The sequence below is a fragment of the Bombina bombina genome, chromosome 2, assembly GCF_027579735.1.
Source record: "Bombina bombina isolate aBomBom1 chromosome 2, aBomBom1.pri, whole genome shotgun sequence".
Taxonomy (NCBI): domain Eukaryota; kingdom Metazoa; phylum Chordata; class Amphibia; order Anura; family Bombinatoridae; genus Bombina; species Bombina bombina.
The window spans coordinates 364,739,269-364,755,470 of NC_069500.1; the positions used below are offsets into that span (position 1 = coordinate 364,739,269).

At 40.8% G+C, this 16,202-nt stretch overlaps 1 protein-coding gene across 1 annotated transcript in view; it reads right to left on the reverse strand.

The window, feature by feature from the left end:
- Positions 1 to 16,202, reverse strand: part of MPHOSPH9 (M-phase phosphoprotein 9) — an 855,600-nt gene that overhangs the window by 478,635 nt on the left and 360,763 nt on the right. Inside the window, exons 7-8 of the mRNA XM_053699773.1 lie at positions 5,233 to 5,317; positions 5,037 to 5,131 (exon numbers count right to left, since the gene is read on the reverse strand). Of these exons, the coding sequence (XP_053555748.1) occupies positions 5,037 to 5,131; positions 5,233 to 5,317 (180 nt within the window). The remainder of the gene's footprint in view (positions 1 to 5,036; positions 5,132 to 5,232; positions 5,318 to 16,202) is intronic.

Sequence of the window (16,202 nt, forward strand, 5' to 3'; positions counted from 1 at the left end):
TGGATTAACCACCTCGCTGCTGACAGCACATTTCTTCAAGGTCCCAGCAGACGAACTACTCCAGAATATGACCGGCAGGCTAAACGGAACAGTTCTCAATTCGGATTCACTGACTTCGGATCAGAAGTCTGATTTTCCTCAATTGTTGGCGCTGCATGAAGGGAACATGGGGAACACATCTACCAAAGCTTCCAAGACCAGCTGCACCCCGGAAAATATGACACTGCCTCAATCATATACTTTTCCCCTATCTGGGACAAACTATACAAGGCATAACCCTCCTCTAGACGCAGCACCTCCATGGCACCTGAAAAATAGACAGCAGGCTTTCCTCTTACTACTTGGGACAATCACATAGCAATAAGGTTGCAATTACAAGCCGAAGTCTGTGGGGTAATTGCAAATAGACAGTAATTTATTGCAGGCTGTCATATCTACAGATTATTAGGTTTGTCGGTTGAACTTACATTTAAATTTTTTGTTTCTAACAATAGATATGTTTATGAAACTTAGGGGATAGATCTAACAGGTGCACTAATAGGTATCATAACCCCTTTTTTATACACATCACTTCTGATAGCGGGAGCGCTTTTCTCATGCCCATAAATATTTAGCTGAAACTTGCGGTCTGCAGCCGAAAATGTATGCAATGATTTAATTTAAACATTTATAATAAGGTGATTTTGTATACACTCTTCTATCCCTTATGTGCAAACCTCACAAATGACATGGAAACAATATTGGTGGTGCCTCTTGTTTTATCTTACCCAATATTTAAATCACCTAAAACATTATCCCCTATATATACGTTTTATAATACTGCATTATAATTTTTATTTTCCCACTAAAACCCAGAATTTTAGTAGATTATGCAGTTGGAATATAAGCCCAGAAGTGACTTCCATTTTGGAAAATGTGCAGATCACTGAGGGGTCCATCAGGGGCTCCCTCCGCTCATAAATGTTTTTGCATTTCACATGTTTAAAGATAACCAATATCACAATCAGTTGTATGTTTTCTTTACTTAACTAGTTTATAGTATTGCAAGTTTAAAGTATAATGAAGTTTGTTATTTCTATAAAACCTCTGCAGACTATTGTTTCAATATATAGGATCCAAGAGTGGTCCAAACTGTTAACCAGAGGGGAAAAATGGAGGGGATGTTTATTTCACCAAGTACATAACATGCTCTTCAATATGTCATAAATATCAGTAGCATTGTCAGTACTATGCTTTTTATGCTTGTATATTACTGTACCCTCAATAAAAAAAAAAAAAAAAAAAAAAAAAAAAAAAAAAATAGCTAAAGACATAGATTATCCCTCATTTGCGAATATATTCAATAAAATGAAGACACAAATGAAATCATTAGCATGATAGTCCAGTTTAAAGGACCAGTCAAAACAGAGGACTTGCAAAATGCAAAACAACAAGACAAATGCAACGGCACCTAGTCTAGTAAATGTTGTCCCTTAACAATGCTAAAATAAATCATGATCTGATACTTGATCTTAAAGTAAACAGAAAAAATGAAGCAATTGCAATATCACAGGACCAAGAAAAGTACCTGAAACTAAATAATTTTCCAAAAATAAGATACAACTATATAAAGGAAAATAAATACTATTTTGCTATAAAAACAACGCATAATTAGTAGGAGTAGAGATAGCTCCAATAAATTGGAGAACCCTCCAAATTGAATTTAACTGCTGACAAAGAATATAGTTTAAAAATAAAAGACAATTCTCAGCCTATTCCATTCCCTAGTATGGGGAATTGGAAAGAAAACCTCTGAAATCACAGAAGAAATAAAAAGGCAGAAATAGTGTCAGCTAGTCTTAAAGAACTAGTTACCTTAATATCCAAAATAATCAACACCTCTTCAACAAAGAACAAATGTACTTTAATAATAAAAAAATTATATAAAAAAGTAGATTTGTTAGTGTCAATATCTGATGAAGAGAATTTCTGAAAGAGAAAAACATCATCAGAGAAGGATAAATCAGTATGTTGTTGGTCATTTGAAACTTCAATAATTAAAAAAGAAGTGAAAAAGACCTAAAATCGTATTAGAAGGCACGAAGTCAGACATAGCCTTAATCAGAAAAAATATTTCTTATAAATCTTCTAAACATTTCTTGCACTTAAAAATGGAAATGTATAAAGCATAAATACTAATGGAATCTGCATGTAAAAGTATATCATAATAACTTATTACAAACCATAGCTAGAGATAAACATTTATAACATTTAAAATAAATGAACTTAGCTTTGGTAGAACTGAAACTCAGTTAAGCATTTTTCCAGAAGTGGCTTCTGACTCAGGGACAAACGGAGACATCTTGCAATATGTAATAGAAAAAACAACATATAAAACAAAATTGATCAAATTCCTTAAATGACAGTTTCAGGAATGGGAAAAAAATGCCAGTGAACAAGCTTCTAGCAACCAGAAGCAATAAATAATGAGACTTAAATAATGTGGAGACAAAAGTGACGCCCATATTTTTTAGCGCCAAAAAAGACGCCCACATTATTTGGCGCCTAAATGCTTTTGGCGCCAAAAATGACGCCACATCCGGAACGCCAACACATTTGGCGCAAAAAAACGTCAAAAAAATGACGCAACAGAAAAAAAAATTTGCGCCAAAAAAGTCAGCGCCAAGAATGACGCAATAAAATGAAGCATTTTCAGCCCCCGCGAGCCTAATAGCCCACAGGGAAAAAGTCAAATTTTAAGGTAAGAAAAAAATTGATTAATTCATATGCATTATCCCAAATATGAAACTGACTGTCTGAAATAAGGAATGTTGAACATCCTGAGTCAAGGCAAATAAATGTTTGAATACATATATTTAGAACTTTATATAACCATAGCTTAGAGTGTCACAGAAAATAAGACTTACTTACCCCAGGACACTCATCTACAAGTAGTAGAAAGCCAAACCAGTACTGAAACGAGAATCAGTAGAGGTAATGGTATATATAAGAGTATATCGTCGATCTGAAAAGGGAGGTAAGAGATGAATCTCTACGACCGATAACAGAGAACCTATGAAATAGACCCCGTAGAAGGAGATCATTGAATTCAAATAGGCAATACTCTCCTCACATCCCTCTGACATTCACTGCACGCTGAGAGGAAAACCGGGCTCCAACCTGCTGCGGAGTGCATATCAACGTAGAATCTAGCACAAACTTACTTCACCACCTCCACAGGAGGCAAAGTTTGTAAAACTGAATTGTGGGTGTGGTGAGGGGTGTATTTATAGGCATTTTGAGGTTTGGGAAACTTTGCCCCTCCTGGTAGGAATGTATATCCCATACGTCACTAGCTCATGGACTCTTGCTAATTACATGAAAGAAATGACGGAGTCCTTTCTTATAATCACAGAGGCATATGTCAAGCTACTCCGGAGCGTGTGGCAAGCCGTTCGTGATAAGATGAACAAAAAGGTAACGCTTCGTAGTGTGTATATAATATATTACCGTCTGTGTGAGAATAGGTTGTTTCTTCAGCTGTGCACAGCAAAAAAGAAAAATATACCTTGACCTCACTGTTCGGTTAAAAAACAGCTCCAAATGTAGGCTCTGTGCTCTGTTACTTCCGGCCACATGGCATACGTGCATCCAATCAGAATAGCTCCTTCACAGAACAGTCCAGGTGATGCTTTAATGTTGATAAAGAAACTGTGTTGTAGAAATGGAAACTTTGTTTGAGTGAGATACACAGTTCTGTTTTGTAGTGAGCACCACAACGGGCTAGGTCACAAAGCTCAAGCTACAGTTCAGCTCACTATTAATGAATAAAGGTGACTGATAAACAGAAGGTGTTATATGTGTTTGTGGAATATTATGTGCGCCTCAACAGGAATTCTACATGTAATGAACACTTGTGATACACAAAGTGGTCAATGAACCTGTCCTGCTCTTTAATTACCACTTCATAAAACAAACTGGTATAAGTAAAGTAAGCAAAAAGTATACGCTTTTCGGCAGTGTTACCTGCCTTTATCAAGATGCTTACTTATTAAATTGATGCTCCTTAAATAGACTGTTTCCTGTTTCAAAACTTTTGATTGATGGATCCGTTCTCCAATCATAAGATTGTGTGTGTTACAATAATATGGGGATTGGCTAGGCTTCTTACAAAGGTCTTCACAGTTTCAGATGTTTAACTCTTTAGAATGACAACCTGAGACTTTTGCTAGCTATAGCAATCGAATACAAAATAGTAATACAAAAATAACCATTTTAAACAATTGTTATTGAATAGATGATATATGAATAGTGGAATACACGCTAAATATAACCTTTTTGCACTAGAATGCTTATTGATGGCTGAAATTATTAAATGATGTTAGATAGTCAGCTCCTGTTCCTTGGAGCGCTTATCCCTACCTTCTTGCACATTCGTTTATCATGCAGCAATACAATGCTGAGAGCTAGCTGCTGATTGGTGGCTGCACATATATATGCCTCTTATTATTAGCTCACTCAATGTGTTCAACTAGCTCCCAGTAGTGCACTGCTGCTTCATTCACAAAGGATATTTATTTGATAATAGAAGTACATCGGAAAGTTGTTTAAAATTATATGCTCTATCTGAATCATTAAAAGGTCATGAAACCCACATTTTCTTCTTTCATGATATAGAAAGAGCTAGCAACTTTAATCCGCTTTCCAATTTACTTCTATTATATAATTTGCTTTATTCTCTTGATATCTCTTGTTGTAAAGCATATCTAAGTAGACTCAGTAGCTGTTGATTGGTGGCTGCACATATATGCCTTGTGTGATTGGCTCACACATGGGCATAGACACTTCTTCAAAGGATATCTAAAGAATGAAGCAAATTACATAATAGAGAATCCAATTTTAAACAACATTCTAATTTACTTCTATCTGAATCATGAAAGAAAATGTTGGGGTTTCATGTTCCTTTAAATACTTTTTAGGAGGCTTCGTGTCCCTTGAATGGTTGGGTTGTTTGATTACAAGGATATTGTTATACAGATGTTAAAAGCATGAAATACCTCTTTGGTAGATAAAACCACAGAAAGTCCAGTTTCAAGGTGTTCTGGCAAGGAATGGTACATATCTTTTTCCTCTAAATTCCAGTAAGAAAAACCTAAAACAATGTAATAGAAAAAATAAATATCGAATTGAAGTGCAGTATAGTATGATATTTTACTCCAAATAATAGATAGAGAGATGTCAAATTAAACTTACCAGAGCCAGTGGACATTAAAGAGTTTGCACTCTCTGTGCGGTTATTGAGGTAAAATGCGTTTGAGGAAACATCTTTGTTTTCGGACTAAAAAAAATTCAAAATCAAAATTACATGACAACATATTCTCATACAGCTATACAAATGATGTAAACATAGATAACTTACAAATAGATTGTAAATACCAATATTTTTCTTGTAAAGTTAGGGGACACGGGAGTAACTAGGCATTAGAGATAATCTTAGGAATAAAACAACAACCTAGAAGCAACAAAAGTATGCCTACTACAATGTTGTATACATCGTTGTGATTAAATTCACTTTTTAAATGTAACTTTTATTACACTTTAAAAAATAAAACCCAACTTTTTTAAAGTAGCAACCGTGACACTTAAAGTTATTGTAAAATTTAATGATTTAAAGCCCAATATCTAAAAATAATCTTAAAGTGAAGGTAAACTTTGATGAATTAAAACAGAATTTATGCTTACCTGATAAATTACTTTCTCTTGTGGTGTATCCAGTCCACGGATTCATCCTTTACTTGTGGGATATTCTCCTTCCCTACAGGAAGTGGCAAAGAGAGCACACAGCAGAGCTGTCCATATAGCTCCCCCTCTAGCTCCACCCCCCAGTCATTCAACCGAAGGTTAAGAAGAAAAAGGAGAAACCATAGGGTGCAGTGGTGACTGTAGTTTAAACAAAAAAACCGACCTGACTTAATAGCCAGGGCGGGCCGTGGACTGGATACACCACAAGAGAAAGTAATTTATCAGGTAAGCATAAATTCTGTTTTCTCTTGCAAGGTGTATCCAGTCCACGGATTCATCCTTTACTTGTGGGATACCAATACCAAAGCTTTAGGACACGGATGAAGGGAGGGAACAAGACAGGTACCTTAAACGGAAGGATCCACCACCAACCTTTCTCCCAAAAATAGCCTCAGAAGAAGCAAAAGTATCGAATTTGGAAAATTTGGAAAAAGTATACAGCGAAGACCAAGTCGCTGCCTTACAAATCTGTTCAACAGAAGCCTCATTTTTAAAAGCCCATGTGGAAGCCACTGCTCTGGTAGAATGAGCAGTAATTGTTTCAGGAGGCTGCTGGCCAGCAGTCTCATAGGCCCAACGGATGATGCTTTTCAGCCAAAGGGAAAGAGAGGTAGCGGTCGCCTTCTGACCTCTCCTCTTACCAGAATAGATAACAAACAAAGAAGTTGTTTGTCTGAAATCCTTAGTTGCTTGTAAATAGAACTTTAAAGCACGAACCACATCAAGATTGTGTAACAGACGTTCCTTCTTCGACGAAGGATTAGGACACAGAGAAGCAACAACAATTTCCTGGTTAATATTCTTATTAGACACAACCTTAGGAAGAAAACCGGGTTTGGTACGTAAAACTACCTTATCCGCATGGAACACCAGGTAAGGTGAATCACACTGTAAAGCAGATAACTCTGAAACTCTTCGAGCAGAAGAGATAGCTACCAAAAACAAAACTTTCCAAGATAAAAGCTTAATATCTATGGAATGTAGAGGTTCAAACGGAACCCCTTGCAGAACTGAAATAACTAAATTCAGACTCCATTGCGGAGCCACAGGTCTATAAACAGGCTTGATTCTGACTAAAGCCTGACTAAACGTTTGAACGTCTGGTACCTCTGCCAGACGTTTGTGAAAAAGAATAGACAAGGCAGATATCTGTCCCTTTAAGGAACTAGCTGATAATCCTTTCTCCAATCCATCTTGGAGAAAGGACAAAATCCTGGGAATCCTAACCTTACTCCATGAGTAACCCTTGGATTCGCACCAAAAAAGATATTTTCGTCAAATCTTATGGTAGGATCTTCCTGGTGACAGGCTTTCTAGCCTGAATCAGGGTATCAATAACCGACCCAGAATAGCCACGCTTTGATAGAATTAGGCGTTCAATCTCCAAGCAGTCAGACGCAGAGAAATTAGATTTGGATGTTTGAAAGGACCTTGTATTAGAAGGTCCTGCCTCACTGGTAGTGTCCATGGTGGCACAGAGGATATGTCTGCATACCAGGTCCTGCGTGGCCACGCAGGTGCTATTAGAATCACCGAAGCCCTCTCCTGCTTGATTCTGGCAAACAGACGCGGGAGGAGAGGAAACGGTGGAAAAACATAGGCCAGATTGAAGGACCAAGGCGCTGCTAGAGCATCTATCAACACCGCCTGGGGATCCCGGGACCTGGATCCGTAAAGAGGAAGTTTGGTGTTCTGACGGGACGCCATCAGATCCAATTCTGGAGTGTCCCATAGCTGAGTCAGCTGGGCAAACACCTCCGGGTGGAGTTCCCACTTCCCCGGGTAAAAAGTCTGACGACTTAGGAAATCCGCCTCCCAGTTGTCTACTCCTGGGACGTGAATTGCTGAGAGATGGCAAGAGTGATCCTCCACCCACCTGATTATTTTGGTTACTTCCATCATTGCTAGGGAACTCCTTGTTCCCCCTTGATGATTGACATAAGCTACAGTCGTGATGTTGTCCGACTGAAATCTGATTAATTTGGCCGCAGCTAGCTGAGGCCATGCCTGAAGCGCGTTGAATATCGCCCTCAGTTCCAGAATGTTTATCGGGAGAAGAGCTTCTTCCCGAGACCATAAGCCCTGAGCTTTCAGGGAGTTCCAGACTGCACCCCAGCCCAACAGACTGGCGTCGGTCATTACGATGAGCCACTCTGGTCTGCGGAAACACATTCCCTGAGACAGGTGATCCTGAGACAACCACCAGAGAAGAGAATCTCTGGTCCCCTGGTCCAACTGTATTTGAGGAGACAAATCTGCATAATCCCCATTCCACTGTTTGAGCATGCACAGTTGCAGTGGTCTGAGGTGTATCCGTGCAAAAGGGACTATATCCATTGCCGCTACCATTAGTCCGATTGTCTCCATGCACTGAGCTACAGATGGCCGAGGAATGGAATGAAGAGCTCGGCAAGAAGTTAAGAGTTTTACCTTTCTGACCTCCGTCAGAAATATTTTCATTTCTACCGAGTCTATTATGGTTCCTAGGAAGGGAACTCTTGTGAGGGGGGAGAGAGAACTCTTTTTGATGTTCACCTTCCACCCATGAGACCTCAGAAAGGCCAATACAATTTCCGTGTGAGACTTGGCTCTTTGGAAAGTCGACGCCTGAATTAAGATGTCGTCTATATAAGGCGCCACTGCTATGCCCCGCGGTCTTAGAACCGCCAGGAGGGACCCTAGCACCTTTGTGAAAATTCTGGGAGCAGTGGCCAACCCGAAAGGAAGAGCCACAAACTGATAATGCTTTTCCAGAAAGGCGAACCTGAGAAACTGGTGATGATCTTTGTGGATAGGAATATGTAGGTACGCATCCTTTAGATCCACGGTAGTCATATATTGACCCTCCTGGATCAAAGGTAAGATTGTCCGAATGGTCTCCATCTTGAATGATGGGACTCTGAGGAACTTGTTTAGAATTTTGAGATCCAGGATTGGTCTGAAAGTTCCTTCTTTTTTGAGAACCACAAACAGGTTTGAGTAAAACCCCAGCCCTTGTTCCGCAATTGGAACTGGGTGGATCACTCCCATTGTATGTAGGTCTTCTACACAGCGTAAGAACGCCTCTTTCTTTGTCATGTCTGAAGACAGACGAGAAATATGGAACCTTCACCTTGGAGGGGAGTCCTTGAATTCTAGAAGATATCCCTGGGATACAATCTCTAAGGCCCAGGGATCGTGTACGTCTCTTGCCCAGGCTTGAGCGAAGAGAGAGAGAGTCTGCCCCCTACTAGATCCGGTCCCGGATCGGGGGCTACCCCTTCATGCTGTCTTAGAGGCAGCAGCAGACTTCTTGGCCTGTTTACCCTTGTTCCAGCCCTGGTAAGGCTTCCAGGCTGCCCTGGGTTGTGAAGTGTTACCCTCTTGCTTTGCAGCAGGGGAGGATGAAGCAAGACCGCTCCTGAAATTCCGAAAGGAACGAAAATTATTTGGTTTGTTCTTCGTCTTGAAGGACTTGTCCTGGGGGAGAGCATGGCCTTTTCCCCCAGTGATTTCTGAAATAATCTCTTTCAATTCAGGCCCGAAGAGGGTCTTTCCTTTGAAAGGGATGTTCAATAGTTTGGATTTTGACGACACATCGGCCGACCAGGACTTTAGCCATAATGCCCTGCGCGCTATAATGGCGAAACCTGAATTTTTTGCCGCTAACTTAGCTATTTGGAAAGCGGCATCTATGATAAAAGAATTAGCCAGCTTAAGAGCCTTAATTCTATCCATAATGTCCTCATATGAGGTCTCCGTCTGGAGTGCATCTTCCAGCGCCTCGAACCAGAAAGCAGCTGCAGTGGTTACAGGAACAATGCACGCAATAGGTTGGAGAAGAAAACCTTGTTGAACAAAAAATTTCTTAAGTAAACCCTCTAATTTTTTTATCCATAGGGTCTTTAAAAGCACAACTGTCTTCGATTGGTATAGTTGTGCGTTTAGCAAGTGAAGAAACAGCCCCCTCCACCTTAGGGACCGTCTGCCACGAGGGGGGGGAACGAAGGGAATACCTGGTTTATCCCACTCCCTAGTAACGATATCCGCAATCCTCTTAGGGGAACACATCAGTGTAGACAGGAACTTCTAGGTACTTGTCCATTTTACACAATTTCTCTGGAACCACCATAGGGTCGCAGTCATCCAGAGCAACTAATACCTCCCTGACCAATAAGCGGAGGTGTTCTAGTTTAAATTTAAAAGCCAACGTATCTGAGTCTGTCTGAGGAGCAACCTTTCCCGAATCGGAAATTTCTCCCTCAGACAGCACATCCCTCGCCCCCATTTCAGAGCGTTGTGAGTGTATATCGGATACGGCTAATAAAGCGTCAGAATGCTCAGAATCTGTTCTTAAAACAGAGCTATCACGCTTTGCAGGTAACACGGGCAGTTTAGATAAAAACACTGAGAGGGTATTATCCATGACTGCCGCCAAGTCTTGTAAGGTAAAAGAGTTAGACGCACTAGAGGTGCTAGGCGTCGCTTGAGCGGGCGTAACTAGTTGTGACACTTGGGGAGAGGTTAACGGGCTAACCTCATTACCTTCTATCTGAGAATCATCTAGGGCCACATTTTTAAGTGCAACAATATGTTCTTTAAAGTGTATAGACATATCAGTACAAGTGGGACACATGCTGAGAGGGGGTTCCACCATGGCTTCTAAGCACATTGAACAAGGATTTTCCTTGGTGTCAGACATGTTTAACAGACTAGTAGTAAGGCAAATAGGCTTAGAAATCACTTTAATCAAGTAAAAACACACTTTGCAAAAAACGTTACTGTGCCTTTAAGAGATAAAAAAGGCACACAATTTTTCCAAAACAGTGAAAAATGCAGCAAACTTTTCGAAATTTTTACAGTATGTACCTAAAGCATTAGTAAGATTGCACCACTAGCAATAAAAACGATTAACCCCTTAATGCCCAAACCGGATCGATATTAAGCCAACAGACCAGTTAAAACAACTTCAGCACCTTGCCACAGCTCTGCTGTGGCCCCACCTGCCCTTAGGAGTCAAATTTGTGGGGAAACAGCTTCTTATGGGTCCTCAAACTGTAGCAGGATCATCCATGTGAAACAGCCTGAAGTTCTAGCCACTAAAACTGCGCAACTGAGGCGCAAAATTAGGCCCCTCCCACCTTACTCCAGTGCTGTGAGGCCTAAAGAAACACTCCTAAGTGTTTTAATAATAGCCATGTGGGTAACAACCCCTGAAAGAAACCCAAAGGAACCTTCAAATTAGCCCTGTTATGTAAGCTAGCAATTCCATACTTAGTCTCTGAATACAGCTTACCCTTCCCTCATGGGGATCTTATCAGTCTTTTCTAGCATTATCACAGTCTTGTCTAGAAATAAATGACTGAACATACCTTATTGCAGCCTGACCTGCAAACCGTTCCCCCCAACTGAAGTTTTCTTGTACTCCTCAGTCCTTTGTGGGAACAGCAGTGGATTTTAGTTACAACATGCTAAAATCATCTTCCGCCCTGCAGAAATCTTCATCTCTTTTCTGCTAGAGAGTAAATAGTACACACTGGTACCATTTAAAAAAACAAACTTTTGCTTGTAGAAAATAAAAACTACAATTCTAACACCACATTCACTTTACCCATCCGATTGCTTAGAGCCGGCAAAGAGAATGACTGGGGGGTGGAGCTAGAGGGGGAGCTATATGGACAGCTCTGCTGTGTGCTCTCTTTGCCACTTCCTGTAGGGAAGGAGAATATCCCAAAAGTGAAGGATGAATCCGTGGACTGGATACACCTTACAAGAGAAAGCCAGTTTTTTTTAAAAAAATACTATTAAATACTATTAAAAACAGGGGCACTTTCATTCATCAAAGTTTAGAAGGCAGCCGTTTTGATTAAAAACTTACCTTTTTTTTCACAGCTAGAACAGCTTCCCCCACACGGAGATTCTCTCTTCACACGTCATCAATGACTAATCCAGCATCCTCCAATCACAGCATGGCCTCAGGCAATGACTACCCTGGGGGGAAAGCCGTGATTGGAGGAAGTTGGATTAGTCATTGATGACGTGTGAAGAGAGGATCTCCGTGTGGGGGGAAGATGCTCTGGCTGTTTTAGAAGAGAGGTACATTTTTAATCTAAACTGCTGCTTTTTAAACTTTGATGAATGAAAGTGCCCCTGTTTTTAATAGTATTTTTTTTAAAAACGGTCATTCATCAAAGTTTACCTTCACTTTAAGAACATGGGCACTTTAATTCATTAAACTTTACAAAGACGCTTCTTTTTTTAAATACTTACCATTTTGTTACGGTAAACATACCGCCTATTCTCCGCCTGCATCTCCTTCTGTATTGAGCATATCAATGACGAATCTGGCTTACTCTAATGGTTGCATGCCCCTTTGGCGTCCAACTCGTGGGAAACACAACTATTGGAGGAAGCTGGGTTCAACATTGATATGCTCAATACAGAAGGAGATGCAGATGGAGGATCAGCGTTATGTTTACCATAACAAAATGGTAAGAATTTTCAAAAAAGAAGAGTCTTTGTAAAGTTTATTAACTTAAAAGTGTTCCTGTTTTTAAGATTAATTTTTAAATATTGGGCTTTAAATCATAAAACTTTACAATCGCTTTAAACTAATTAGAAGCACACAAACCGAAATGTTATATATTAGGGTGGAAATATAGAAACATATTTTTATAGTATCTTAAAAATGTAGATTCAGGAAGGGCATGCAAATCACATTTTATTTTCTTTGTTGAGACAAGTATTATTACATTTTCAACAACAGTAACAACAAGATTACAGAAAACAAGGATATAAACGTATAGTAATTGCATTAAAAGATGCAGCAAAATGAGAAAATAAGTCCAGTATCTATATAGAATCATAGACGTGTGCCTGGGCACACCCTAATAACCTCCCACAACAGCAGTACCGCAAAGGTGGCCAGGCCTTTTCCAGGAGCAGACAATACTGGCAACTGCCCTGGGCACCATCCCTCCATCAGAGTAACACAAACAAGTGAAACCATATCCTGACACGTCCCATTAGTTTTGTATTTCATTAATGTTATTTTTTTCCGTTTACATGGAGCCAAGAGGCAGTAGGGAATCGCATAACGTGTGATGTACCCCTTCCCCTTAGAGGATGTGTTGTAGAAGGGTGGCTCTAGGAAAGGGGGCATGAACAGATAATTACACCATATATATTGATTAATTAACACTTAGGACATAGCCAGGGTTATTTGGCAACTTCCATACTGCAATAAACTCTGTACCATACTTTGGGACACTTGCTCATTTGAATTCAGCAATGTAACAATATGTGCGGTAATGATACTTTCTTTCTAAGGTAGTGAGAGTCCACAAAATCCTATTTTTACATATGGGAATCTATACCCAAGCTGTGAAGTCCACAAAGATTTTGGGTGGGATTAACAAGTGAGGCAGTCGCCTAGTTGCTATGCACCACCGCCTGAAGAACTTTTCTGCGAAAAGATGGCTTTGTTGAGGCAAAAACATCAAAGTATGTAGAGAAGACCAGGTAGCAGCCTTGCAGATATGTTCTACCGAAGCCTCATTCATGAAGGCCCAAGATGTGAACACCAAAAGGAGTGGAATGAGCAGTAATACGAGCCAGAGGTTGTTGACCCACCTCCAAGTAAGTCATGTGAATGAGATGTCTCAGCCAAGAAGACAATGAAACAGCAGTAGCCTTTTGACCCTTGCATTTACCAGAGAAAAGCACAAATAAGCCTGAAGATTGACAAAAATCCTTGGTGGCATGAAGGTAAAACTTTAATGCCCTGACAACATCCAGATTGTGTAATAATCTCTCTTTAAAAGAACAGGAATTAGGACATAATGATGGCACAAGAGTGTATAACTGGCACTATGATACAGTGAGTTAAGAGGAAATATGGGCCTTACCTAAAGGACAGGACCGGTGCTACCTTTAGCAAATAACAGAAACAATACCCCCAAAGAGAAAATAGGGGAAAAAGTAACAGAATTTATGCTTACCTGATAAATTACTTTCTCCAACGGTGTGTCCGGTCCATGGCGTCATCCTTACTTGTGGGAATATCTCTTCCCCAACAGCAAATGGCAAAGAGTCCCAACAAAGCTGGCCATATAGTCCCTCCTAGGCTCCGCCCACCCCAGTCATTCGACCGACGGACAGGAGGAAAAAATAGGAGAAACCATAGGGTGTCGTGGTGACTGTAGTTAAAGAAAATAATTCATCGGACCTGATTAAAAAAACAGGGCGGGCCGTGGACCGGACACACCGTTGGAGAAAGTAATTTATCAGGTAAGCATAAATTCTGTTTTCTCCAACATTGGTGTGTCCGGTCCACGGCGTCATCCTTACTTGTGGGAACCAATACCAAAGCTTTAGGACACGGATGAAGGGAGGGAGCAAATCAGGTCACCTAAACGGAAGGCACCACAGCTTGCAAAACCTTTCTCCCAAAAATAGCCTCCGAAGAAGCAAAAGTATCAAATTTGTAAAATTTGGCAAAAGTGTGCAGTGAAGACCAAGTCGCTGCCTTACATATCTGATCAACAGAAGCCTCGTTCTTGAAGGCCCATGTGGAAGCTACAGCCCTAGTGGAGTGAGCTGCGATTCTTTCAGGAGGCTGCCGTCCGGCAGTCTCATAAGCAAATCGGATGATGCTTTTAAGCCAAAAGGAAAGAGAGGTAGAAGTTGCTTTTTGACCTCTCCTTTTACCAGAATAGACGACAAACAGAGAAGAAGTTTGTCTGAACTCTTTTGTAGCTTCTAAGTAGAATTTTAGAGCACGGACTACATCTAAATTGTGTAGCAAACGTTCCTTCTTTGAAACTGGATTCGGACACAAAGAAGGTACAACTATCTCCTGATTAATATTTTTGTTGGAAACAACCTTTGGTAGAAAACCAGGCTTAGTACGCAGAACAACCTTATCTTAATGGAACACCAGATAGGGTGGAGTACACTGTAGAGCAGATAACTCAGAAACTCTTCTAGCAGAAGAAATAGTAACCAAAAACAAAACTTTCCAAGATAACAACTTAATATCTATGGAATGTAAAGGATCAAACGGAACCCCTTGAAGAACTGAAAGAACTAGATTTAAACTCCAGGGAGGAGTCAAAGTTCTGTAAACAGGCTTGATCCTAACCAAAGCCTGAACAAATGCTTGAACATCTGGCACATCTGCCAGTCGTTTGTGTAGTAGGACAGATAAAGCAGAAATCTGTCCCTTTAGAGAACTCGCAGATAATCCCTTATCCAAACCTTCTTGTAGAAAGGAAAGAATCCTAGGAATCTTTATCTTATTCCATGGGAATCCCTTGGATTCACACCAGCAGATATATCTTTTCCATATTTTATGGTAAATCTTTCTAGTTACCGGTTTTCTGGCTTGAACCAGAGTATCTATCACGGAATATGAAAACCCACGCTTTGATAGAATCAAGCGTTCAATCTCCAAGCCGTCAGCTGGAGGGAGACCAGATTTGGATGTTCGAATGGACCCTGAACAAGAAGGTCCTGTCTCAAAGGTAGCTTCCATGGTGGAACCGATGACATATTCACCAGGTCTGCATAACAAGTCCTGCGTGGCCACGCAGGAGCTATCAAGATCACCGAGGCCCTCTCCTGTTTGATCTTGGCTACCAGCCTGGGAATGAGAGTTAACGGTGGAAACACATAAGCTAGGTTGAAGGTCCAAGGCGCTACTAGTGCATCCACTAGAGTCGCCTTAGGATCCCTGGATCTGGACCCGTAGCAAGGAACCTTGAAGTTCTGACGAGACGCCATCAGATCCATATCTGGAATGCCCCATAGTTGCGTCAACTGGGCAAAGATCTCCGGGTGGAGTTCCCACTCCCCCAGATGGAATGTCTGACGACTCAAATAATCCGCTTCCCAGTTTTCCACACCTGGAATGTGGATCGCAGATAGGTGGCAGGAGTGATTCTCCGCCCATTGTATTATTTTGGTCACTTCTTTCATCGCCAGGGAACTCCTTGTTCCCCCCTGATGATTGAGATACGCAACAGTCGTCATGTTGTCTGATTGGAATCTTATGAATCTGGCCTTTGCTAGCTGAGGCCAAGCCCTGAGAGCATTGAATATCGCTCTTAGTTCCAGAATGTTTATCGGGAGAAGAGACTCTTCCCGAGACCACAGTCCCTGAGCTTTCAGGGATTCCCAGACCGTGCCCCAGCCCACTATGCTGGCGTCGGTCGTGACGATGACCCACTCTGGACTGCGGAAGCTCATTCCCTGGGATAGGTGATCCTGGGTTAGCCACCAACGGAGTGAGTCTCTGGTCTTCTGATCTACTTGAATCACTGGAGACAAGTCTGTATAGTCCCCATTCCACTGTTTCAGCATGCACAGTTGTAATGGTCTTAGATGAATTCGCGCAAAAGGAACTATGTCCATTGCTGCAACCATCAATCCTACTACTTCCA